This window comes from Aquarana catesbeiana, linkage group LG10, assembly GCF_042186555.1.
Source record: "Aquarana catesbeiana isolate 2022-GZ linkage group LG10, ASM4218655v1, whole genome shotgun sequence".
Taxonomy (NCBI): domain Eukaryota; kingdom Metazoa; phylum Chordata; class Amphibia; order Anura; family Ranidae; genus Aquarana; species Aquarana catesbeiana.
The window spans coordinates 50,383,307-50,410,337 of NC_133333.1; the positions used below are offsets into that span (position 1 = coordinate 50,383,307).

At 43.8% G+C, this 27,031-nt stretch overlaps 1 protein-coding gene across 1 annotated transcript in view; it reads right to left on the bottom strand.

The window, feature by feature from the left end:
- SHANK1 (SH3 and multiple ankyrin repeat domains 1) overlaps positions 1–27,031 on the bottom strand; it is an 852,931-nt gene that overhangs the window by 520,474 nt on the left and 305,426 nt on the right. Inside the window, exon 2 of the mRNA XM_073602155.1 lies at positions 21,439–21,750. Within this exon, the coding sequence (XP_073458256.1) occupies positions 21,439–21,711 (273 nt within the window). The 5' untranslated portion in view covers positions 21,712–21,750. The remainder of the gene's footprint in view (positions 1–21,438; positions 21,751–27,031) is intronic.

Sequence of the window (27,031 nt, forward strand, 5' to 3'; positions counted from 1 at the left end):
AAATAGTTCCATATGGTGCATCTTTACCAGTCACGATGTATTCACTGGTTACAGGTGGCCACAGTCTAAGGGAGTTTCCCTCTTGTTGTATCCCCGATCTCGTGGCCGGCGGGCCAGTCACAGGGGGAGCGAGTACCACCCACACGTCTTGCAAGGAATCACACACTAGGTATCCCCAAAAGGTAGGGGGAGAAGGGGGGGGGGGAGTTTTCACACTGCACCTGCGATAAAATGTCACAATGTATATTGAGTAGCGGATTCGAAAGTCGAGTTTATAAGGCAAAAAGGACAAAAAAGGAGTATATCTATATGGCTGATGGAATACTAGGGGTTGAGAACTGAATAGCGGACGTGGTGGGAGGCGAGTCCACACAAGAGGGGAGACATAAGGGGAGAAGGGGTGTGGGGAAGAAGGTGAAGGAGGGGGGGTGAGGGAAAGAAAAGAGGGGAAAAGGGGTGATCGACAGAAATGGGATAAACGGGGGGGGGGGGGGGAGGGAAGACTGGGAAGGGAAAGAGAGGGGAGGTAAAAAAACTCTGTGAGGGTCGACTCCCAGAAGCACGTCCTTGTTTGTGGGTGAAAAGACTGAGACACTAAAGTGTAAGTGTGTGAAAGCCAGTGAGTGTGGAGGAGGCCCTACTTGGGGCCATAAAAAGTGAATAATGAAAAAACACAAAAATAAACATAAATATAAGTATACGTGAGCAAAACAAAACTAAGCAGAAGCCCCCATGGAAGTGTAATGAGTGGGTGACATGTGAAAGGAGCGTGTGGAGTGGGAAGGTAAGTGAGGGGGGGCAGGGGAGTGTCAAAGGTGTCGCAGATCAGATGGTTAGGGATAGTCTATAATATCACAAGGTGTAGAACAATTTGGTCAAAATTGTTAACCAGGTGAAGGAAGGTATCACAATCGTGGTGTGAGCCACGCATCATGAATGCAGTAGAAAAGGTGTGTAGATTAGTAAAGAATGTATACTTACTAACCAGGTTGAGTAATAGGACCACACAGAAGCGTCCAGTGGCAGCAAATGATCCCACTGGACCTTACCTGAGGCCAACATGGTTTATAGAAAGACTAATTTGCCTAAATGTCTCGCAGGTGCAGGTGTCCCACCTCCTCCATCTGTTCCCCCACATGGGGAGAGCGACGCATAAGCGGCGCTGTTGGTGTGACTCCCTCGGCGTTCCGGAAGAGGTATCCTCCCGGAAATCCCCGTCACCTCCGCCGCAACTGCGTAGACGCCGTGACGTCACACGCACGCACGTAGTGACGTGCGCGCGCGGGCGAACAAGGCGTCCGGAGGGGATCCGGAATGCCGCTGGCAGGTTTTGGACGTCCACATAGTGGGCGCGTGGGGAGACGCAGGACCCTTTGCGTCGCCCCACCCTGCCAGGAAGACATGTGTGTGGCATCTCCACCCCCCAGGCGGCATGGCCCACCGAGGCCGCTAAGTGGTGGCCATAACATGGAGAAAGGGGGGGAGAAGAAAGCCATAAAAGTATATACACATAGAAGGGCCATCAATGGATTACTCTATCATGTGTTGGAAATGGCATATATATAATTTTCACTGCCCCTCATAAGTATAGAAACGATAGGGTACAAAAAATGAACAAGGTGTAATATGACAACCAAAATAAAACAGAAATAAATAAAAATGAGACAAAACAGTTTTAAAATGAGAAGCTGTGAACCAATTCATGAGCCAAAGGACATCTCTATCAAAATCAAGAGGGTTTGTTGGAGGTACAAGGTCCCATGGGTTGCACTATGAAGTACTGAGAAATGTAAAATATTATTTGCTAAATCCAGTTGTCCAAATGGACAAGAGGGGTAACAGCTTGGGTACTGTATCTGTACAATAGAAGAGCATTTCAAACAGCATGTACAGTCCCATGGGAGAAAGTTCCAAAATTAGAATAGCATACATCCTTCATGGGGATGAGCTTAAAGGTATGATTGCCGAGGGAAATCCTCGCCGGGAAGGGTGTAGCCTGTCCGAGGAAGCTTTCACAGGACCAAGGCACAGAAAGTGGTTCACAGTTGATGCCTGGACTCGAGTGTCAGAGCAACGGGGGAGGGGTGTTTAACCACCCAATTTTTGACAAAGGAAATAAAGACACTCTAGAGTGTACAGACAGGGAGGCTGCGCACCCCGGATTTGAATAGAAAACAGAAAATCCCCCTAATGGGGCTTTAATGCAGCCAGTAGTGTATGATAAACAGAATACAAGAGAAATAGCAATGGCTATTAAGTTTTATTGGTGCAGGCAAGTATTGTCAACAAAAGTTGAGACATGGGCTAAAATACAAAAAAAAAAAAAAAAAAAAAAAAAATTTCAAAATAAGAAAACAATACCAATGACAGAGGGCAGTGTGTGATACAGTTACATCATGGGCAACAATAATAATACAGTAACACAGAGATGTTGATTGTGTGAGATCCTGACGCGTTTCGACCCCAATGGGTCTTCTTCAGAGGATAAATGTATGGAAAGACTGTAACAATGTAAACATGTGTCAAACAATTTAAAACCTAAGAAAAAGAATATATAAGCATATAAATAGTTCCATATGGTGCATCTTTACCAGTCACGATGTATTCACTGGTTACAGGTGGCCACAGTCTAAGGGAGTTTCCCTCTTGTTGTATCCCCGATCTCGTGGCCGGCGGGCCAGTCACAGGGGGAGCGAGTACCACCCACACGTCTTGCAAGGAATCACACACTAGGTATCCCCAAAAGGTAGGGGGAGAAGGGGGGGGGGGGAGTTTTCACACTGCACCTGCGATAAAATGTCACAATGTATATTGAGTAGCGGATTCGAAAGTCGAGTTTATAAGGCAAAAAGGACAAAAAAGGAGTATATCTATATGGCTGATGGGATACTAGGGGTTGAGAACTGAATAGCGGACGTGGTGGGAGGCGAGTCCACACAAGAGGGGAGACATAAGGGGAGAAGGGGTGTGGGGAAGAAGGTGAAGGAGGGGGGGTGAGGGAAAGAAAAGAGGGGAAAAGGGGTGATCGACAGAAATGGGATAAACGGGGGGGGGGGGGGGGAGGGAAGACTGGGAAGGGAAAGAGAGGGGAGGTAAAAAAACTCTGTGAGGGTCGACTCCCAGAAGCACGTCCTTGTTTGTGGGTGAAAAGACTGAGACACTAAAGTGTAAGTGTGTGAAAGCCAGTGAGTGTGGAGGAGGCCCTACTTGGGGCCATAAAAAGTGAATAATGAAAAAACACAAAAATAAACATAAATATAAGTATACGTGAGCAAAACAAAACTAAGCAGAAGCCCCCATGGAAGTGTAATGAGTGGGTGACATGTGAAAGGAGCGTGTGGAGTGGGAAGGTAAGTGAGGGGGGGCAGGGGAGTGTCAAAGGTGTCGCAGATCAGATGGTTAGGGATAGTCTATAATATCACAAGGTGTAGAACAATTTGGTCAAAATTGTTAACCAGGTGAAGGAAGGTATCACAATCGTGGTGTGAGCCACGCATCATGAATGCAGTAGAAAAGGTGTGTAGATTAGTAAAGAATGTATACTTACTAACCAGGTTGAGTAATAGGACCACACAGAAGCGTCCAGTGGCAGCAAATGATCCCACTGGACCTTACCTGAGGCCAACATGGTTTATAGAAAGACTAATTTGCCTAAATGTCTCGCAGGTGCAGGTGTCCCACCTCCTCCATCTGTTCCCCCACATGGGGAGAGCGACGCATAAGCGGCGCTGTTGGTGTGACTCCCTCGGCGTTCCGGAAGAGGTATCCTCCCGGAAATCCCCGTCACCTCCGCCGCAACTGCGTAGACGCCGTGACGTCACACGCACGCACGTAGTGACGTGCGCGCGCGGGCGAACAAGGCGTCCGGAGGGGATCCGGAATGCCGCTGGCAGGTTTTGGACGTCCACATAGTGGGCGCGTGGGGAGACGCAGGACCCTTTGCGTCGCCCCACCCTGCCAGGAAGACATGTGTGTGGCATCTCCACCCCCCAGGCGGCATGGCCCACCGAGGCCGCTAAGTGGTGGCCATAACATGGAGAAAGGGGGGGAGAAGAAAGCCATAAAAGTATATACACATAGAAGGGCCATCAATGGATTACTCTATCATGTGTTGGAAATGGCATATATATAATTTTCACTGCCCCTCATAAGTATAGAAACGATAGGGTACAAAAAATGAACAAGGTGTAATATGACAACCAAAATAAAACAGAAATAAATAAAAATGAGACAAAACAGTTTTAAAATGAGAAGCTGTGAACCAATTCATGAGCCAAAGGACATCTCTATCAAAATCAAGAGGGTTTGTTGGAGGTACAAGGTCCCATGGGTTGCACTATGAAGTACTGAGAAATGTAAAATATTATTTGCTAAATCCAGTTGTCCAAATGGACAAGAGGGGTAACAGCTTGGGTACTGTATCTGTACAATAGAAGAGCATTTCAAACAGCATGTACAGTCCCATGGGAGAAAGTTCCAAAATTAGAATAGCATACATCCTTCATGGGGATGAGCTTAAAGGTATGATTGCCGAGGGAAATCCTCGCCGGGAAGGGTGTAGCCTGTCCGAGGAAGCTTTCACAGGACCAAGGCACAGAAAGTGGTTCACAGTTGATGCCTGGACTCGAGTGTCAGAGCAACGGGGGAGGGGTGTTTAACCACCCAATTTTTGACAAAGGAAATAAAGACACTCTAGAGTGTACAGACAGGGAGGCTGCGCACCCCGGATTTGAATAGAAAACAGAAAATCCCCCTAATGGGGCTTTAATGCAGCCAGTAGTGTATGATAAACAGAATACAAGAGAAATAGCAATGGCTATTAAGTTTATTGGTGCAGGCAAGTATTGTCAACAAAAGTTGAGACATGGGCTAAAATACAAAAAAAAAAAAAAAAAAAAATTTCAAAATAAGAAAACAATACCAATGACAGAGGGCAGTGTGTGATACAGTTACATCATGGGCAACAATAATAATACAGTAACACAGAGATGTTGATTGTGTGAGATCCTGACGCGTTTCGACCCCAATGGGTCTTCTTCAGAGGATAAATGTATGGAAAGACTGTAACAATGTAAACATGTGTCAAACAATTTAAAACCTAAGAAAAAGAATATATAAGCATATAAATAGTTCCATATGGTGCATCTTTACCAGTCACGATGTATTCACTGGTTACAGGTGGCCACAGTCTAAGGGAGTTTCCCTCTTGTTGTATCCCCGATCTCGTGGCCGGCGGGCCAGTCACAGGGGGAGCGAGTACCACCCACACGTCTTGCAAGGAATCACACACTAGGTATCCCCAAAAGGTAGGGGGAGAAGGGGGGGGGGGGAGTTTTCACACTGCACCTGCGATAAAATGTCACAATGTATATTGAGTAGCGGATTCGAAAGTCGAGTTTATAAGGCAAAAAGGACAAAAAAGGAGTATATCTATATGGCTGATGGAATACTAGGGGTTGAGAACTGAATAGCGGACGTGGTGGGAGGCGAGTCCACACAAGAGGGGAGACATAAGGGGAGAAGGGGTGTGGGGAAGAAGGTGAAGGAGGGGGGGTGAGGGAAAGAAAAGAGGGGAAAAGGGGTGATCGACAGAAATGGGATAAACGGGGGGGGGGGGGGGGGGAGGGAAGACTGGGAAGGGAAAGAGAGGGGAGGTAAAAAAACTCTGTGAGGGTCGACTCCCAGAAGCACGTCCTTGTTTGTGGGTGAAAAGACTGAGACACTAAAGTGTAAGTGTGTGAAAGCCAGTGAGTGTGGAGGAGGCCCTACTTGGGGCCATAAAAAGTGAATAATGAAAAAACACAAAAATAAACATAAATATAAGTATACGTGAGCAAAACAAAACTAAGCAGAAGCCCCCATGGAAGTGTAATGAGTGGGTGACATGTGAAAGGAGCGTGTGGAGTGGGAAGGTAAGTGAGGGGGGGCAGGGGAGTGTCAAAGGTGTCGCAGATCAGATGGTTAGGGATAGTCTATAATATCACAAGGTGTAGAACAATTTGGTCAAAATTGTTAACCAGGTGAAGGAAGGTATCACAATCGTGGTGTGAGCCACGCATCATGAATGCAGTAGAAAAGGTGTGTAGATTAGTAAAGAATGTATACTTACTAACCAGGTTGAGTAATAGGACCACACAGAAGCGTCCAGTGGCAGCAAATGATCCCACTGGACCTTACCTGAGGCCAACATGGTTTATAGAAAGACTAATTTGCCTAAATGTCTCGCAGGTGCAGGTGTCCCACCTCCTCCATCTGTTCCCCCACATGGGGAGAGCGACGCATAAGCGGCGCTGTTGGTGTGACTCCCTCGGCGTTCCGGAAGAGGTATCCTCCCGGAAATCCCCGTCACCTCCGCCGCAACTGCGTAGACGCCGTGACGTCACACGCACGCACGTAGTGACGTGCGCACGCGGGCGAACAAGGCGTCCGGAGGGGATCCGGAATGCCGCTGGCAGGTTTTGGACGTCCACATAGTGGGCGCGTGGGGAGACGCAGGACCCTTTGCGTCGCCCCACCCTGCCAGGAAGACATGTGTGTGGCATCTCCACCCCCCAGGCGGCATGGCCCACCGAGGCCGCTAAGTGGTGGCCATAACATGGAGAAAGGGGGGGAGAAGAAAGCCATAAAAGTATATACACATAGAAGGGCCATCAATGGATTACTCTATCATGTGTTGGAAATGGCATATATATAATTTTCACTGCCCCTCATAAGTATAGAAACGATAGGGTACAAAAAATGAACAAGGTGTAATATGACAACCAAAATAAAACAGAAATAAATAAAAATGAGACAAAACAGTTTTAAAATGAGAAGCTGTGAACCAATTCATGAGCCAAAGGACATCTCTATCAAAATCAAGAGGGTTTGTTGGAGGTACAAGGTCCCATGGGTTGCACTATGAAGTACTGAGAAATGTAAAATATTATTTGCTAAATCCAGTTGTCCAAATGGACAAGAGGGGTAACAGCTTGGGTACTGTATCTGTACAATAGAAGAGCATTTCAAACAGCATGTACAGTCCCATGGGAGAAAGTTCCAAAATTAGAATAGCATACATCCTTCATGGGGATGAGCTTAAAGGTATGATTGCCGAGGGAAATCCTCGCCGGGAAGGGTGTAGCCTGTCCGAGGAAGCTTTCACAGGACCAAGGCACAGAAAGTGGTTCACAGTTGATGCCTGGACTCGAGTGTCAGAGCAACGGGGGAGGGGTGTTTAACCACCCAATTTTTGACAAAGGAAATAAAGACACTCTAGAGTGTACAGACAGGGAGGCTGCGCACCCCGGATTTGAATAGAAAACAGAAAATCCCCCTAATGGGGCTTTAATGCAGCCAGTAGTGTATGATAAACAGAATACAAGAGAAATAGCAATGGCTATTAAGTTTTATTGGTGCAGGCAAGTATTGTCAACAAAAGTTGAGACATGGGCTAAAATACAAAAAAAAAAAAAAAAATTTCAAAATAAGAAAACAATACCAATGACAGAGGGCAGTGTGTGATACAGTTACATCATGGGCAACAATAATAATACAGTAACACAGAGATGTTGATTGTGTGAGATCCTGACGCGTTTCGACCCCAATGGGTCTTCTTCAGAGGATAAATGTATGGAAAGACTGTAACAATGTAAACATGTGTCAAACAATTTAAAACCTAAGAAAAAGGGGCACCTAAAGGGATTGTCAATGATCACCTTGTAAAACAACCCATTCAGTGTAAAAAGAGAAATGAATGGCAAAACATTTTCGTATAGAACTAAAAATACATTATAAATATGTTTTTTCTTTTTTATATAAGTAATCACATTCCCTCTGTTCTCTGCTGCATAAGACCTGGGGGAGGAAGAGGAGAAGCAGCAGCACACTGAGCTTCCTAGAGAATGGCTCTGTGCTGGGGGGGTGTCAGGACAAGTCTGACCATTGGAGGAGAGCACACTGAGTTCCCAGCATAGCTAGAGAACTGACCACCGTGTGTTTTCTTAGTGTGAGCGGTTTTTAATAGGAAAGCAAAGGGACTAGCAAGGACACCAAGGATTTCACACAAAGGAAGCCATACAAAGAGCACAGAATACTTTCTCATACAAGTACATGGTACAGTTCAGGAATATGAAGTTTTGGGGTAAAAAATGCTTTAAAAAAAGAACGAGACACATGCAGAGGCTTGCTGAGACCTGTGGTCTATTTTGAAGTGCCGCTTTATCAGTACACCCCAATAACATGTACTTCTCCATTCATGCTTTGTCAAGTATAGACTTTTCCCATAGGTAACCTGAGGCAGCCACAGTCAGATGTAGTTAGGAGAAAGATGTTTTATACATGGTATAGATGTTGTTCCAAGTTTCCAGTAAAAGTTGTTTCAACTGATCTGAGCCTGGTCTAAAGTTATTCAAGAGGCTCATGTTTGATCTTGGTGTATTCCTAAAGAACCTGGGTCTGCAATATCACTATGGAGCATGTTTAACACCACTACAAAATGGTTAATCCAAAAAGGCTAAGAGGAGGCGGTAGTTGCCATGGGTTACTGGAAGGAAGGACAGCTGCAGCAACCAGTCATGGCATGGTACCTGGTTATGTGACAGGTGTTTCGGTAGCGAGGAGTCGGTGCTCTGGCTCCCTCCCTAGCTGTTCGTCTCTTCCAGTCACCAGGAGCAGACTAGCGTTACGGCGATCTAAAGCCTAATTACTAGGTATGGGGAAAAAGTTAACTAGGATACATATGAGACCCGTGCTATGTGTCAAACGTGGTTTCATTCCGTTGCAGAGAGTAAGGTAACTGAGGTACGCTGGACTGGTGGAGTGGGCGACGGATCTGCATGTCCGTCCAAATGCAGCACATACATCATTTACAAGTGTGTAGTTATTTGAGACAAAACACCTTATGGAGGAACTTTGTACATTATTGCCACACCCAAGTGGCTCATCTCTGAGTCAGAGGACTTCCTTAATTTTTTATTCTTCACATGACCATAGCCTCCACCTGATCCCAAGCACTGGTGAGCACACCTTCGGGTGAGGTGCTACCCCACATGCATGGGCGTAGCTAGATCCCACCCACAACTAGGTCATCCCCACAATGTCTGTTCCTCAACAGAACCATTTTCAGTATTCCTTGACATCCCCAAAATGTCCAGTCCCAAAAAAATGTCAACTACTCAACCCCAACTCCTTTCAAACCATTTATGTTCTAAGAATTCAAAGCCTTCAAAGGTGATACTACATCAGAAAAACAACAAGCAAGCACACAAAGACATTATGCTTATCTAGTGTTGGCCTCTACCCTACAAGTAGTTATCTTTTAAAGTTTATATATAACAAATTCCTAATCAGTTATTCACTTGCACTAAAATCAGGTAGCTTGCTAGGAATATATTGTGGGTTTCTATTTACAGCAGATTGCTGGGATGCAAGATTTACAATCTAGAAGGTAGAAAGTTGTCAGGATCAGCTAAAACACTCTGCTGATTAAACAAATTGCTCAGTTCTTGTCATTACTGCAGCATTACTGCAACGCAAAATACCTAGTCAAGCTTCCGTCATCACTCCTTAAAGTGTTTCCTGAACGCTCCCCATAGCCCGTCATGAACAGTAAAGTGTTTGCTTTAATGAGAGGTGGACTCAGAGAGGGAGGAAACGCCAATGGGAGCTCGGCTTATTTGATTTTGTTTGTGCTGAGTTAGACATAAATCATAACTTGCAGGTAATGACCTCCCTGGAGACCCCGCAATAGCTTAAAAAAAAAAAAACAGAATAAAGGAGAGGATTGAAATGAAAGTCTGAACTGTATTGCACATCCCATAAGAGCAGTATTTTCTTGAGAAAGTTGCCTTTAAAAGATAATTCCAGCTTGCACATTGTAGTTTGTAAATAAGAAAAATCTATTCTTCATGAACTGAGCAGTGTATGGTGGTGTGAGCAGCAGGAGAGATAAGCATTTACATTCTTTTAGTAAGGTAATATTTTTGACAATTTAGATTGACGACATTGTCACTTTAAAATGAAGGTATAGCGGTTTTGGTAAGAGCAGCAGTGTTGTAGCGGGTTAGCTGTCAACAACAGTAATAGTTTGGATTTAGGATGATACCATTTTTTGGCTAACTATACAGATTGTATTGCAAGCTTCATATCCATCTATTGGAAACCCAACAACCTCTACCACACTTAAATCTACACTGGGACTTTTACCACTTAGGGTCACCCACTGATTGCATTGCTAATAATTATATGCCATAATTGAACCATAGTTATCTGGTTGACACATCATTTTTGAGATGAAGTAATTATGTTTATATATATTATTTAATTGTCAACCGTTTATTATGTACCTTATTATACAGCTATATAAGGTTTGGTGATTATAAAATAATTTACCCTGTTAAAGGTGTTGTAAACAATATATTTATTTTCGGTTTCTAGAAGTTATTCTTTTTGCTGTTTGCACTTATTCAGGAGAGGGTCCTGAAGAAGCGGGGAAAAGCCGTGAAATGCGTCAACATCATTCCTCTATCTTGACTATAGGCTATGCATGTTTACAGTAGATGATGAGCATTTGTATTAATGCAAGCAGCTATAAAATATGTGATTTTATGGAAATGACGGATCTTCCGCTCCGACATATGTTTCGCCGTGAATGGCTCTTCAGGAAGTGTTATCACGCCACTTCCTTCTTGCTTTTATGTGAATAGAAAGGCTGCTATTGAGCCGTCATTTCCAGGTCCATATTTGATACCTCACACCAGGCTTTGCACCTTTGGACGTGACGTGGAACGCACGCTACCCCCAGGGATCAGCTCACTCACACACGCTGTTTATACCTAGTGCCAGGCCAGGCACTATCACATGTGAGTGTAACTGCTATCATTGCTGCTGTTTTTACTTTATTAAAAATTACTACACTATGAGACTTTCATCCTTGTCTCCTGTGGAGTCATTTTTTACATTCTAGCTCCTTCCTGAGTGGCCATTGGAGTGGATTCATGCCATTAGTGGAACCAATCTGGTGTTCCCAAAGTGTTTTTTGACCATCCTGTAAAAAGGGGTCAAACAGCTCTGGTGAGTGGCCATCTTCATACTGAGCACTCGTGGTGTCAGATCTAGAAGTTTTATCTCAGAGTATTCCGTTTTGGTGTTGGGATTTATTCACTCAAGGACTTTATTTTTGCTTATTTTCACATTAATGTGCACATTTGAGTTTGATGCAGTGTTTTCTTTGTAGCAGTTTTTTTATATGAACATGTATAGCGCCTTATTTTTTATTTTATAATTTCGTATTGGTCTGATAAAACTGACACTGTCTGTTATTTTACATGCAATTGTTCCTTCTGATCCTTTATCATTACTTGGTGTGATGGATGAGGAACAAAATTAACCTGCCACAGTTGTTACATTGATAAGACTATTATTTGTAGTGCATAAGCTGGTGGCACGTCAATGCTTACCCCCACACCCTCAGACTAAGCAAATATGGATATAATGGGTCAATTCCCTGCTACTTAAAGGAAAATTGACTTACCAATGTAGGGGGAGACCCAAATTATTTTTTTAAATTGTGGTAAGACTGGTTTAAGGTTCCGGGGTTAGCCCCAACACAGCTAATATTAGATCGACCACTGCAAATGTCATAATCATTGAGTAGACGTCTTTCCAATGTACTCATGTTGGGGGTTAAGTCTCTTGAGAGAAGAATGGCAAACCCAGTGTCTGAGTTTGTAGTCTGCCCAAGGGTGTGATATGTGAGGGCTGGGGTGGGAATGGGTACCATTTTGTACCAAAACCAACTTTTTTTTTCCATTTTGGACAGAGTGAAATGGTTTAAGTAACCCTGGGATTCACACCAAAATTTTCAAGATCGGAGTGGCTCTCAGTGGCACAGGCAGCAGGTAAGAAGTATTTACATGCTTTTTGTTTGCAGTCTTTTTTTTTATTTTACAGTCCTATTTTTGCACATATGGCTTAAACAAAATTAGTATAGTAACTAGGTAATTTAGGCATCATGTACATGAGTGCCTGGGACCATACAACAAAAAATTCAGGCATCTGTGTCCAGGTGGGTCTGTCCGCATGTGCGGGTTTAGGCAAGTACCCTCATATACCCACATACAGCTATTGATTTCTATGGGTGGCTATATGCAGTACCTCTGGCTACCAGGTGGGAAAATATGCCCAGATTTTAGGTTGTACAGGTACTAGCATCAGTGTGTGTGAACACACACTCAAAACCCCTGTCAGTGTTTTTGTTTTTTTTCCATCTCTGAGATCTGGGGAGATTTCCCCTTATGTCATGCACATTATCTATATAATTGTCTTTTTTTTGGTTTCCCCGTCTCCCAAGTTTCTCCCATAACTGCAGGGGACATGCTTTTGGATAGAATCTTTAAGCTTCCCTCCCTAGACTATCTACTAATCTATGCAGCGTGCTTGGATATTTCCCGCATGCTGTGGCTGGCTGCTGGTCGTGACCGGTCAGTGCTTGTGGGGTGATCCGGTCTGTAGCCTATCAGGGGAGTGCGACGTGCACTGCTGAGTTGCCCTCCCCTCCCTTCAATCCCGTCAATGACGTGGGATGGACAGGTGCTCCTGCACTGCATGTCGATGCCACGGCCACCGTACATGCTGTGTCACCTCCTTGGCACCGCTGCGCTGGCAGTTTCTCTACCTGCATGCTATATGGGGGGGAACCCTGGCATTTACCGCCCGGCGGATCTGCCGCCCAGATGTTGACGTCCCTTCCCCTCCTCTGCACATGCATGACGTTGGGATGTGCCCAGACCGCATCCATAAAGGTCCGCCGCTGAATGGCCCAGTGTCTCTGTCAGGCTCTCTCTCCCACCACCAATCCCCCGGATACTACCACAATTTTGAAGTGACCGTGCTAGTGGCGTTGCACTTGGTTAAGGTTTTATTTGTTGTCCTTTCACCGCTATGTTTTAGCCCTTAAGGTTAGTGAACATTTCACTTACAATATCTCAGTTTATGCACTTTATTACATATTATATTTTATATAATCCTCTCTCACATGTTGCACTATCCGAACCCACTTTTACCCCAAACTACTATTGGGGTACACTCTATATCATGATAATCGCAACATTTACGAACATCCACAATAGTCACCACTTTTAATCATTGCCCTTTACATTTTTACATTTAGAGAATTGCCAACAGTTCAGATGCTGGTTCACCCATGCCGATGCCGTGGATTGCGGTCATGGATCACATTCCCACAGTTCCCTTGGAATATATTCCCAGAACCCCCCCCGGCAGTGCACCTCCCACACACAGCTCTACTGATTGTAAGTAATTTACAGAGCTTGATTTATCCGATTTCTTTAATATCCCCCTTTGGTCTATGGTCCTTATGGCAATTTTATATAATTATATTTCAGATCACCTGCTCGCTCCTGATGAGTGGCAACCATTCAGCCACGAAGCTCGTCGAGCAACTAGTAGCCGCGCTCTAACTTTACTAATATATGCGTATCAAATCAGCCATATTGTTTAGACATCCTATGGCTTTAGGATCCATATACAACATATTATGGGGTCCTCTGCAGGTTCTGTGGTGGAGTTAAATTGAAGACTATATGTCATTAACTATTTTCTATTCAATTGTACCATCCCTATATGTGCATAAGTGTGTATATATATATATATATATATATATATATATATATATATATATATATACACATACACTGTATATATATATATATATATATATATATATATATATATATATATACTCTAACAAGTAAATAATTTAGTCATGTATTATTGATTACATAATATTGTACCTCTTTATCAACTGTACCTATCAAATTGCTCCGTGCTAGTTATCATGATGCATTACCTTTTTACCCATGTTACTAAGTTTATCAATTAATAAATATAATTTCTTTACAATCGTACTCTTTTGCAGCCACAAGCTTCATTTAAAGTCTCAATTTTTGTCCCTCCCCCTTCTCTTTCCCCTTATGTCATACCCTGTAGCTACCACAGGGAGTAGGGGGAGATCAAGTGTCCCTAATGGAACTAGTGCCCCCAATGGAAGATTGCCCCATTATTGCTATGTTAGTGGTAACTCAGAATTTGTATTTTCCTTTACTTTTTGTCCTGGTGACAATGGTCATCACAAAAAATACAGAGGGTGAATCTCCTTAGTGGGGGGGATAGAAATAAAAACATGAAAGGTGTTCAAACTCCTTACCACTCTATACAAAGCGTAATAAAAATTGTTTTGATTAGAGATACACATGAAGGTAATGGAGTGCAGTTTCTGACTTTAGCATAGTTTAGTATAGTGATTACTTCAACAGAAATATACCAACATCATTCTATAGTGAAAGATTAGAAATTAATTGAAGTGTATTTATTGTTCCTTTTTGTTCCATCCAGCCTAGTGCATAAACCAGGTTCCTCCAAAGTTGGCATATCAGTGTCTTCCTGCAGTGAGCTAATGGGACAGTGATGGAGGACGGAGAGTGTGCAAGCAGGCAGTGACAGATGAGATGCAAAAATGAACAGTGGATTCCAGTAGCGGAGTTCTAACTTGGTTCTAAATCACTGATGGTTAAATCCAGAGCATATGGCATGAATAATGTGAGGTTCTCATTTTGAAGCTGGCCAGGCACAATGTAACGTTAGCAACTTCCAGCCAAACTAACAAGGCCTGGTGACAGAAGACAAGACATAACAGCTTCTACAAGGCCAAGAAATGCCAAGCAGTGAACACTGATATATTTAAATATTTTTATAAAAAAAAAAAAAAATCTGCAGTATATTTATATAATAATAGGGTTCATATGCGCGTGCACAGGGTGAGTCGATATGCCTGGGCACACCCTAATCACCCCATGCGCATTAGTATTATCACTCTGTGTGCCATTGGAAAGATGGGAAAGATCTCCCTCTTGCTGGCTATGCCATAAGAGAAGTGTTTACGCTCTTCTCTTTCACTGTGCTGGAAAGGGGATCAATATGCCGGGGTCATATATATGTAAACACACACTCACAGACACGTGTGTTTGAGCTTTAGGGTGTACATCCTAATGCAAAAGGCTGTGCACACCTATGATAGGGTTATTGGTTCTCTATTGATTCCAGGAATACCTAGAAATTTAAAGTGAACCTGTACTTTGCTCACACTAGGTAAAGCTAAAGCTTTGTTTAGGCCACATGCACAATGGGTGTCTAGCTCCAGCATTTTGGAGCCGGTGGAAGCGGGCTTGACGGTGTGCCTATACCTTTCACCAAATATTGGATTCTCATGCATCAGGGCCAAACGCCTAGTGTGCATGAAGCATTAGGAGAGAAACCATATACAGTCAGAACTTCAATTTCATGCTATCACCACCTCACTTAGCCACTATCAGAGAAACTAATCTTCCTCTTTCATTTTAGACATTGTGAGCAAGGTGAAACTTACACATTAACAGAAAAGATGGATAATGGCACAACAACATATTCTAAAGTGGCTTCGTTATTAAACCATAAAAACAAATGCACAGAAAATGAGCGTAAAATTCTAACATATGTCAAGCACACAGGTGCTTAGTCGAAAATTCTATGTGTGCATGAAACATGTTAGAAGTCATCTCCTCTGCATTTGATTTTATGGTTCCATAAGTAAGCTGCTTTGGGATATGTCAGTGTGCCGTTATCCATCTTTTCTCTAACAGTACCAGGGGAGAAGTACAAAGACAAGTGTGTCTTGCCTACAGTCAAGCATGGTGGTGGGAGTGTCAGGGTCTGGGGCTACATGAGTGCTGCCGGCACTGGGGAGCTACAGTTCATTGGGGGAACCATGAATGCCAACATGTACTGTGACATACTGAAGCAGAGCATTATCCCCTCACTTCGCAGACTGGGCCACAGGCCGGTATTCCAACACACCTCCAAGATGACCACTACCTTGCTAAAGAAGCAGAGGGTAAATGTGATGGACTGGCCAAGTATGTCTCCAGACCTAAACCCTATTGAGCATCTGTGGGGCATCCTTAAACGGAAGATGGAGGAGCGCAAGGTCTCTGACATCTTCGTCGTCTGGGACGGTCCCCAATCCCTCCTCAACGAATGCCTAGATGCACTAAATAAGAACCAATATAATCTTAAATTCACCATGTTGTCTGACATGTCCACAGTTACATTCTTAGACATTGAAATCTCAATTAATGAATTCAATCTACAATCTTGTAAACTTTTCAGAAAGCCCACTGCAGGGAATACGGTACTGCATTCGTCTAGTTTTCATCCCAAACCACTCATCAACTCAATCCCCTATGGCGAATATCTACGGATAAAACGTAACTGCTCTGACCACTTAGACTTTAAATATGAGGCCAAACAACTCAAAAGCCGGTTACTTGAACGCGGCTATAGCCATAAATGACTCACAAAAGCCTTCCAACGCGCTAATTTGAAGGACAGACATGAACTCTTAGTTCCCAAACAAACCCCAACCACCAACGTCAGCTCAAGAATAATTACCACCTATACTAATGATCACAACAAAATCAGACAGTTATGCCAAAAATATTGGCACTTATTGACCTCTGACCCCATCATAGGCCCTTTTGTGCCTCCAACGCCCTTAATCACCTACAGACGGGCCACCTCTGTAGGTGATTTGCTAGTTTAGAGCAAATTTAAAGGCCAAAAGAGAGGCGATCCTTGTACAACAGTAGGCACTTTCCAATGTGGATCTTGTGCCTATTGTAAGTACATGGACACGAGGAAAAATATATACCTGCCCAATGGCATGCATTTTGTACCTAGACACTTTTCCAACTGCCAGACCACGGGAGTAGTTTACATGCTTTTATGCAACTGCAATTATTTTTATGTGGGCAAAACCCTACAAAAACTGTGGCAAAGACTTTACCGCCACATCAGGACTATGCAAACAGCTGACCCTGATCTCCCGTTAGGAAGGCATGTAGCCCAAGTACATGATGGTATCTGCCCAAAAAAATCCGTCCTAGTACTAGATTGCCTACACCCGAATTCTCGTGGTGGAGACTTTAATAAAATTCTCCTACAACGAGAACTTTGTTGGATATCAAGGCTCAATGCGACTTTGCCACCTGGCATTAATGAAGCCTTTAACCTGAAACCTTTCCTTCCAGGTTTTGCTACAGGGAGCTATGATAAGGAACTTTAAACCGTTAATCCGATCTATGAGCCTCTCCTCCCCCCCCCCCCCTTTTTCTCTTTCCCTCTCTTTTTCTTTTCTGCCCCTCTTCCTACCCTTTTCCCACTTTGCCCTACTTCCATGATCATCTTTGGAGTATTAACCGTATGAAGGGTGTCCCCCAAAAAGTTCTATACCAGACATAATACTGTGTTATTGCTAAAATAGTATGGTTTACTCCAGTATTTAAACATTTGTTTCTCTTATTGCTCATATATAATATGTTTAATTATAATTTTCTTTTTTCTTTGTTCTTTATGGAACAGCATTACTTTGTACAGATGTGAGTCCCACGTCCTGTCAGCCCAGTGTGCATCGGCAAACTCCTCCTGTATTACACTCAATATAATCTACACTCCTTTCTATATTTACATTGAGCTGTTTGGACTTAGACTTTCCTCCCTTTGTCCCTATCAGGATGGCTCGTTGGTGCTCCCCGACACGGAGGGGCCTCCGTCCTCGTCCAGTGGAGACGGAGGCATTTCTTAGCAGCACGAATGCGCATGCGCCCGATTTAATATCCTGCACCTGCGCAATGGGCTTTCCATCTCTGCCCTGTTAGGCTGCCTTCTCTCCGTGTGGGCAGCCTCCGTCGACGTCTGGCGTCATTGCGCTAATTTGCGCGCTGACGTCAGACGCCGCGCAGGCTGGGGAGCCGCACATGCTGGGGAGCCGCGATTGGCTGGCGCTTCCCACATACAACTGTGCACTCATGTGAGTGCCCGAAAGTTTATTCCCTTCCCCTGAGTCCACATTTATTCAAACTATGCAGGATTGGCTAGCCTATTATACCGCTCCCACATTATCAGGTACTTAGCCTAGTAAAACACAGACACAATCCTACTACACAGCTGAGATGAGCGCTGTTCCCTGCACAATGACCAGTTAACTGAATGGTTAAGGTTAGTTACCTATTTACTTCTCTCTCTTTTTTGCCTGAGTTAATATAGCCATCCAGAGATTTTTCTCATACTTCTCTCTTGGCATATTCATCTCTTCATGCGCACTCATTTATAGTACGCAGATACATTTAATTCCCCTTGTTTTTCACCACTTTTAGATCTGCGCCATCCATGCCTTTTGTGTAGCGGTTCTCGTGAGCCTTGACCTGCTGTCCTGCTGGCTGACACAAGGCTAGCCCCATTTAGAACCAAGGCTCTATTTTTCCAATCAACCACTATCTCGTTGAATTTAGTTGTGAGGACTATCTTTACTCACTGGACCCATGGGCGTGGGAGTCCATCTCAGAACATCCCTGTGTATATTACTGTTGCAATAGAGAAACAGATGTCCTGTGAGTACTATTTTAATTAGCATCCATTTTGATGGTTCTTTTTCTGCCTCTTTGGTAAAATTTAAGCCTATTAATCAATGTCATCACCTTTGTTACTGTTTAAGCACATGTAAAATACATATACATACATACATATATATATATATATATATATATATATATATATATATATATATATACACACACACACACACGCACACATATATTTTCTCCTTTTAGAAATACAATCTGCTTTTCTGAAACCCCTGAGGAAGGAAGTACACCTCATAAAAAGAAATGAATCTTTTTGTTTTTTTTCTGAAACATGTAGGATGTTCTGTTGCAGTTCCACTTTGTGTTTTTGACCATTTATTGGCTCCCATTGTGGTTACTGCAGCACTTCAGCAGTTGTATTTTGACACTAATTGCTCTCACTGTATCAATGTTTTTAGATGTCAGTATGCGTTTTGTATATTTTGTATATTAATAAAGTTTTGATAATTTTTATCTAATTCGTTGTACTCTATCTGCACTTACAACCCATTGATCCTTGTTGATCCCCTGCCCCCAATATCCCTTTGGGGCATGTCTGTTTTCTGTTTCTCTCAAGGTCTCCAACATCCACCAGCTCCACGATGTTGTCATGGAGGAGTGGAAGAGGACTCCAGTGGCAACCTGTGAAGCTCTGGTGAACTTGATCACCAAGAGGGTTAAGGCAGTGCTGGAAAATAATGGTGGCCACACTTTGGGTCCAATTTGGACATTTTTACTTAAGGGTGTACTCACTTTTGTTGCCAGTGGTTTAGACATTAATGGCTGTGTGTTATTTTGAAGGGACGGCAAATTTACACTGTTATACAAGCTGTACACTCATTGCTTTACATTGTAGCAAAGTGTCATTACTTCAGTGTTGTCACATGAAAATATATAATAAAATATTTACAAAAATGTGAGCAGTGTACTCACTTTTGTGAGATACTGTATACTGTATTCGTTAGCTACCTCCTTCTATACAGATCTTGTCCATTTTTAGAGGAAAAACTTCTCCTCTGTTCTCCCTCTGAGAATTGAAGTTCTCGGCTTCATAAACAGGCTGCAGTGGAGATAATTTTCCTCTGAGAACTGCCGAGAACTGAACTGAGAATAAACTTCTACATTTAATAAATGTACACCTATAACTGTTTTTGAGTGTTTTTAAACTTATGACCTAAAAGCACAGTAACTCCATAAGACTATGCAGGTACTGACAAGCAGAGTGTTGCTTACACAGTAGCTGTGACCTCCAAAGCTGGCCATACAGTGTTTTTTTTTATTCAGCCTGTGGGCTGATGAAAAAAGTCTAACAGATCCCTCCATTCAACTTAGATGGATGTATCTCCCACTGTGCCAATTCTATTTTGACTGGTTCAGCCACCTGTCAAAATATCACAACAGCTGCTGCATTTGATTGGAGACCATCACTGTTTGTTCGATAATTTTTCTGCCTGGCTTCAATTTCTCAATATTGAGGGAAGTTGGGTGGAAGCGGCTGACTAAACCATCCACTGTTTTAGTTTTGGGCAGTTCCTCAGAACCCGAATGAAATTCATACAGCGTATGGCCAACTTAATTATCCAAAGGGAAGAACATTGCCAAGCTCTAAAAAAAATGGTACCTTCATAGTGTTATAACTCATACTACCTTCCCTTTCTGTGAGGCATGGGCCCCACCTGCCTTTCTAATGTCAACTACCTGCAGAATAACCTCAGGAGGTGAGGTCTGGGCAGGGCCACATTACCTATGAAGCCAATTGAGGCAGCTGCCTCAGATGGAACTCATGGAGTTGGCACTGAGGCCAGTGTCCATACTGGATAACTCATCTTCACTGCATTTTTAGACCTGTGTATGTTCAGCCTCTGGGCCGCACAGCATCATTAGTTATTACCGTGCAGGCATCTTACCCTATCACTCATCCTACCTTCTCTTTCTGTGAGCTAAAGGCTCCACCTGCCTTCCCAATGACAACTATCTGCAGAATAATCTCAACAGGTGAAATGTAGGCAGGCCCATGCGGCCATTTGAGGCAGTGCTCATGGAGGCAGCTTTGAGCCTGGAGTATCCATATCTTTAGTACATTTTCACACCTGTGTATGTTCAGTCTCAGGGCCGCACAACATCATTGTTTGTTATGGTAAAGGCATTTGCCATCAGCATGGCCCGAGGTCTGGGCAGCGGCAGCCTCAACTTTGGGACTCAAAAGGTATTGTGGTAGTGTTTGCTATTGACAAGGTTGGCCTAATTGCATAACTAAATGCCTTGGCTGCACAAAGGTTGGATGGGATGGTGTATTATAGGACTGTGGCGATTGCCATAATCGCTTTTTCGCAGCGTTCCTTTCTGTGGCCCTTTAGACTATGAACACTTGGTATGCAGCCATCCCCCTGATTTTTGTGTTCAAAAATATTTTTCTTGCAGTCATTCCCCCAGAATTATTTCTTGCTATGGGTTGTGTGACAAGTTCTTCTTTCATAATTACAAAGAGTATAGTGCACTTCATTCAGCAATGTGATCCAGTCATAGAAAGATGCTGTGGTCAAATAGCAGATGGAGCCATCAAAGTGCAAGTCCAATCCAAGATATCACTAGTACACCATGTTCAGATAAACAGACAGGACACTTTGTCACCAACAGAAGGTAACATTTGAGGCCACCAACATCTAAGATGTCACCAGCACACCATGATCAGGAAAAGCAGACGGGACCCTTTAATGTCACCAATGGAAAGTGACATTTAAGGGCAACAAGGGCCTCTTTCCTCAGACAGCAGTGACACTCATTTCTGCCTATGGAAGAGGGCCTTAGTGGTCTTGAAACATTACTTTCTGTTGGTGACATTAAAGCATTCTGTTTTTCCTGATCATGGTGTGCCAGTGACATCTTGGATTGATTCCTCCTTCTGACACATTCATTAATAACCCCCATCTGCCGGATTCCTTACTGTTTGATGCAGGTCAGGGATTCCAATGCGAAAGACCATCATACTGAAGTTCGAATCGTCAGGGACAGACATGGATCTCTCCTTTATTCTACGGGCAGCTATCGATGACGATGAAAGAGGATTAGAAGAACCAATATTGCTGGTGGCAGAAGTGGGATTGTTCTTCCCTCCAGAGACCGGGCCCTCTCTGGAGCTGTCCGAGTCCGACTCTTCCCCAGGGTATTCGGAGATGCTCCTCCTCTCCTCCTCGCTTGATACAGGACTCTGGGGCATTGTCAGGAAGGCAGAACCACAGCAGCATTACAGGGCCAGCTGAAGGACAGGAAAGGGAAAAAAAAAGAATCAATTATTGACAAAAACACTAACAAGCAAACAAAAATGTACTAAAATATAGCATAAAGTCAATCTGTACTCAATACAGGTGTATTATAAGGATATTCATTCCCAAGGAAAAAAAAAAAACAAACATTTTATATATTGCAGCTTACAGTTTACAGGTTTCTCTTATTATGGCTTTTTGTAAATCACTGCCTTAAACCAGGAACATAAAATGGATAAATTACAGGTTCCCAGTCTTTAAATGTGGTGTCTGCATTATTTCTTTTTTTAGGCTAAAAACCTTTTTCATAAAGTACAGAAAAGAACTGTTGAACTTGCCAAAAAAGTAGTGTCCTTGTCACTTTGTCACCATAAAACAATATTCCTTATGTAAACTACTAATCCTCACCCCCCTTGTATGTAATTACAATTAAGAGAGGAATACAATGTTTTAAGTCCAGTCTGGTTGGCAACCATGGCTCCTTCTATGGATAAAGTGGAGTGACTTATGCCGCGTACATACGAGCGGACTTTCTGGCATACTTGGTCCGACAGACTTTGTCCGCCAGGTGCGCTGGACTTAAAAACGAACGGACTTGCCCACACACGACCGGACTTTCCGGCGGGCTAGGTCCGCCCGTCTTTACGACGGACTTTCAGAATGAACGGACTTGCCCACACACGGACAAGTCCGTTCATTTTGAACGTGACTCAGGTACGACGGGACTAGAAAAGGAAGTAAATCTTGCCGCTTTTATCAGCGAGATTGACACCTTGTGAGCCCCGTCGCGGGTCATACCAGGCCCTTAGGTCTGGTATGGATTATAAAGGGAAGCCCCTACGCCGAAAAAACGTCCCCACCCCCTTTCCTGACCGGCTGGGCTGCGTGCTCAGATCAGGGTCTGATAGGGATTTTAGGGGGGACCCCACGGCGTAGGGGGTTCCCTTTAAAATCCATACCAGACCTATGGGCCTGGTATGCCCCGCGCTCGCGGCAATAGGAAAATTTGTTTTTCCTATTGCCGCGAGCGCGAGATGCAATACCCTGCCCTTGCGTCGTATCTGCTCCATCGGACCAGCATACAGACGAGTGGGCTTTCCGTCGGACCAGCACACAGACGAGCGGACTTTCTGTCAGAAACTGAGTCCGACGGAAAGATTTAAAACATGTTTTAAATCTAGGTCCGGCGGACTTTTGGGGAAAAAAAGTCCGCCGAAGCCTACACACGGTCGGATTGTCGGAAAGTCCGCTCGTGTGTACGCGGCATTAGGGTAGTCACGCATGGATAGAAGGGTGCTTGAAAAAAGAAAACTGGTGTAGCCATCACACCTAAGGAGTGGCAATCTGCAATATTAAACATTTTTGTGCTTAGAAATTTCTGCTAGTTTATTGCAGCAAAGTAGCATTGAAACCTTTCCAAAATTGTAGTAGCATTGATATGAACGGGCGCCATTGAAAATATTTTGATTCCTCTTGACATGCAATTCTGTACAACTCAAGTCACATCTGAAATTGCACCAGTGTGAACCAGGTCTAATAGACAAATGAATATAGAGGGTATTGGTAAACAATATACACATTACTTTATGGCAGTGTTGCCAACCGGCAAAAAAAGGAACTTTTCTCCTGCCTGTAAATGCCAGTGACAGGATAAATCTGCCAGTAAAAAATATGGCTGTGACGCTCGGCTCGGAACTGCACAGCTTAGACCATCTGAGTGCCTGCTACAGTGTGTTTGAGCGGCGCTGGCAGGGGCGGGTCTGGCAGGGGTGGTGCCTGAGTGTGTAATGTGATGTCATGGTGCAAGGGAGCCAAGTGGCCAGAACCTCGTGTGCAGGTCTGCAGGATGGGAGCAAGGCAAGCCGGGTGAGGGACTGTCAGTGCTGTTTGGATTAGAGTGGACTTAGGGGACCACCTGGCCTGGAGAGAGACCATCACTGACTCAGGAGGGAAGGTTTTGTGTCAGTGAGGTGTCAATCATCTGTACTGCTGCACACTGCTGTCAGTGTCACTGTGGGAGTAAATTGCACGTGTATGTGCCCGACCATTCTAATTTTATGCCCTCCTAAATTCTGCCCTCCTAAATCTATAGTAAGTATTTTACTTACTATATCGAAAATAAAATAAGAAATATGTTTTTTGACTTAAAGCAGAGTTCCACCCACATTTTACACTCCTCACCAGCACTAATGTGTACCCTTAAAACAAATAGGCTTTTTTTTTTTTGGGATCACTTACTTTATTTCAGCTTTTATCTATATTCACTTCCTCCTTAGTGGCCGTGGCCCCACACGTCATTTCCGGCTTTGCAATGTCTCCTGGGAGATGTGTGTCATCAATCCCAGGAGGCAATAGGCAAAGCCGACCTACAAGCTATTATACTGCTCGCACCGCACAGCGCATGCACAAGATTGGCAGGTGCATGCTGGGTAGCCAGCATGCACGGAATCCAGGAACTAATACGCTGTGTCTTCAGATGTCCACACAAGAGATGGCCGCAGCTTGCTGGGACTTCCTAAAGTAAGAAAACAACACTGCACAGAGACTACAGACTAGAGACAGACTACAGACTAGACTACACTAAGCATCAGTATTATAGGGGTATTTTTTCCAAAAAGTTAAATTTCAGCCGGAACATAGCTTTATTATCTACCTTAAGCCCACGTTCACATTGCACCCTATTGTCGGCAATGGCACTGTTCAAATCTGTGCAACACTGACTTTGCAGTGCCGCACTGATTCTAAAAAGTAGTTCCTCCACTGCTTTTGTTGATTTTGGGTACAACTTGCATAGACATCTGTGCATGAAGCTGCACAGATCTCTTCCCAGTTGCATCTGCAGTTGCACTGACATGCAGCTTTGAAATCATACAATTTTAGATGAAGTTGCGCGATTTCAAGGCCGCTTTCAATGTGAACTAGGGCTAAACCACATTGCCAATTGCATATTGTACTTGTTTGTAGCCTAAATATTTAGACATTTGCACTTAAAAGTGTAATTTTGTACCTTTTGGAAATGCCAACAGTGGGTGTTATGTCAGTAAATTTTTTTTTTGGAAGGTTGACAACACTGCTTTATAGTTATTTTAAAGAGCAAAAAAGGTGTACTTGGCAGTGGCCTTAGGGGTCAATATTGCAGCAGTGATCTGTGGCAAGCCCCTGTGACTGGGTTTCCCCCAAGGCCCCTTTCACACGATAAACTCACTGGGATCCACCTGTCCATTTTTCAGGCGGATCCGTGCGGGCCACATATTGACTCCTATAGGCAGGCGGGTGTCAGCGAAGATGTGTCCGCTGACACCCGCCTGCCATCCGATCAAGGCAGACGTATGGCGATACGTTCAGCTATCCGTCTCTCGGATCAGATGAGATCTGATGAAATCGGACATGCTGTCCATTTTTGTCCGATCTCCCCATATAAATCAGCGGGGTTCTGACAGGTCTCTCCCCACTCAGTGAGCAGAAACAGTGAGCAGAAACAACAACAGAGCGATCTCCCGCTGAGCGAATCCGCCCCATGTGAAAGGGGCCTTAGTCTGTAATGTGTTACACTAATGCCCCATACACACGGTCAGATTTTCCGACGGAAAATGTGTGATAGGACCTTGTTGTTGGAAATTCCAACCGTGTGTAGGCTCCATCACACATTTTCTATCCGATTTTCCGACACAAAGTTTGAGAGCTTGCTATAAAATTTTCCGACAACAAAATCCGTTGTCGGAAATTCCGATCGTGTGTACACAAATCCGACGCACAAAGTGCCACGCATGCTCAGAATAAAGAGATGAAAGCTATTGGCTACTGCCCCGTTTATAGTCCCGACGTACGTGTTTTACGTCACCGCGTTCAGAACGATCGGATTTTCAGACAACTTTGTGTGACCGTGTGTATGCAAAACAAGTTTGAGCCAACATCCGTCGGAAAAAATCCTAGGATTTTGTTGTCGGAATGTCTGATCAATGTCCGACCGTGTGTACGGGGCATTACTGTTATGCACATTTAATAATTTCTACATGAGTCCCTTGCCATTAAAAGGAGAACTATAGTCAAAACTTTTTTTTTTCTTCTTGGATAGCGCAAGAGAGGGTTATAACCCCTGTAAGGTTTATTTATTTTTTTGCCATCTGTGTCCCATTGGGGAGATTAACCTTCTGGTCTTGTGCCACAGCCAAAACAGGAATTGAGAGGAAATCCCTAAAAATTAAGGGAATCCCTCGGGGCCCCTCAAGTTACCACAACTAGTGTCCCCATTAGAAGATTTCCCCTCTATTACCTTAGTTTTTGGGGACAACCCAACATTTGTGAATTTCTTTTACTTTCAATGATAATGGTAAACAGGACAAATAGAGAGGGTCAAAAAAAAGTCTTGCCTTTAACTAGACTTTTAGCTGGCCATACACTAACTGAAATTTGGCTGAAGAAGCAGGGGCCGGACAAATTCTGATTGGCGTAAGGCCGTCCCCGCTCAACGGAATTTTTTGATTGTCTCTTGCCAAAGAAACATGTTGGAAAACTTATCAATCAGGGTGCCCTGCTGGCAGATGTCCTGGTGAGGGGGGGGGGGGGAATCTGCATCCACCTCATTTCTGTGAATAGAGGAATCTGTCTGCTTTTTTTCATTCAGCCCAATAGCTGAAAAGAAAAAAACAACAAACGAACCCTATATGGCCAGCTGTAGCCTTGAGATATCAAGGCTGTCCATTCTGTGGCTCCCGGAAGTGGTAACAGGATTTGTCCCCCCTCCCCCCTGAAAGGTGCCAATTGTGGCACCGGAAGGGCGAGTAAACAAATGAGCGGAAGTTCTACTTTTGGGTGGAACTCGGCTTTAAGGCAGTGCTGGAAAATAATGGTGGCCACACAAAATATTGACACTTTGGGCCCAATTTGGACATTTTCACTTAGGTGTACTCACTTTTGTTGCCAGCGGTTTAGACATTAATGGCTGTGTGTTGAGTTATTTTGAGGGGACAGCAAATTTACACTGTTATACAAGCTGTACACTCACTACTTTACATTGTAGCAAAGTGTCATTTCTTCAGTGTTGTCACATGAAAAGATACAATAAAATATTTACAAAAATGTGAGGGGTGTACTCACTTTTGTGAGATACTGTAGATATGTAAATGCCAACAAAGAACTTTTCTTTTTTGGTCTGATCACTGGGTCACTTTTCCAAAATAGGTCACCCGTAACACTAGTCCCACTGGGCAGTGTTGGCCAACACAGTCCCAAGGCAAAGACAAGGAAAGGTCATTTCAGTTCACACCACCATAT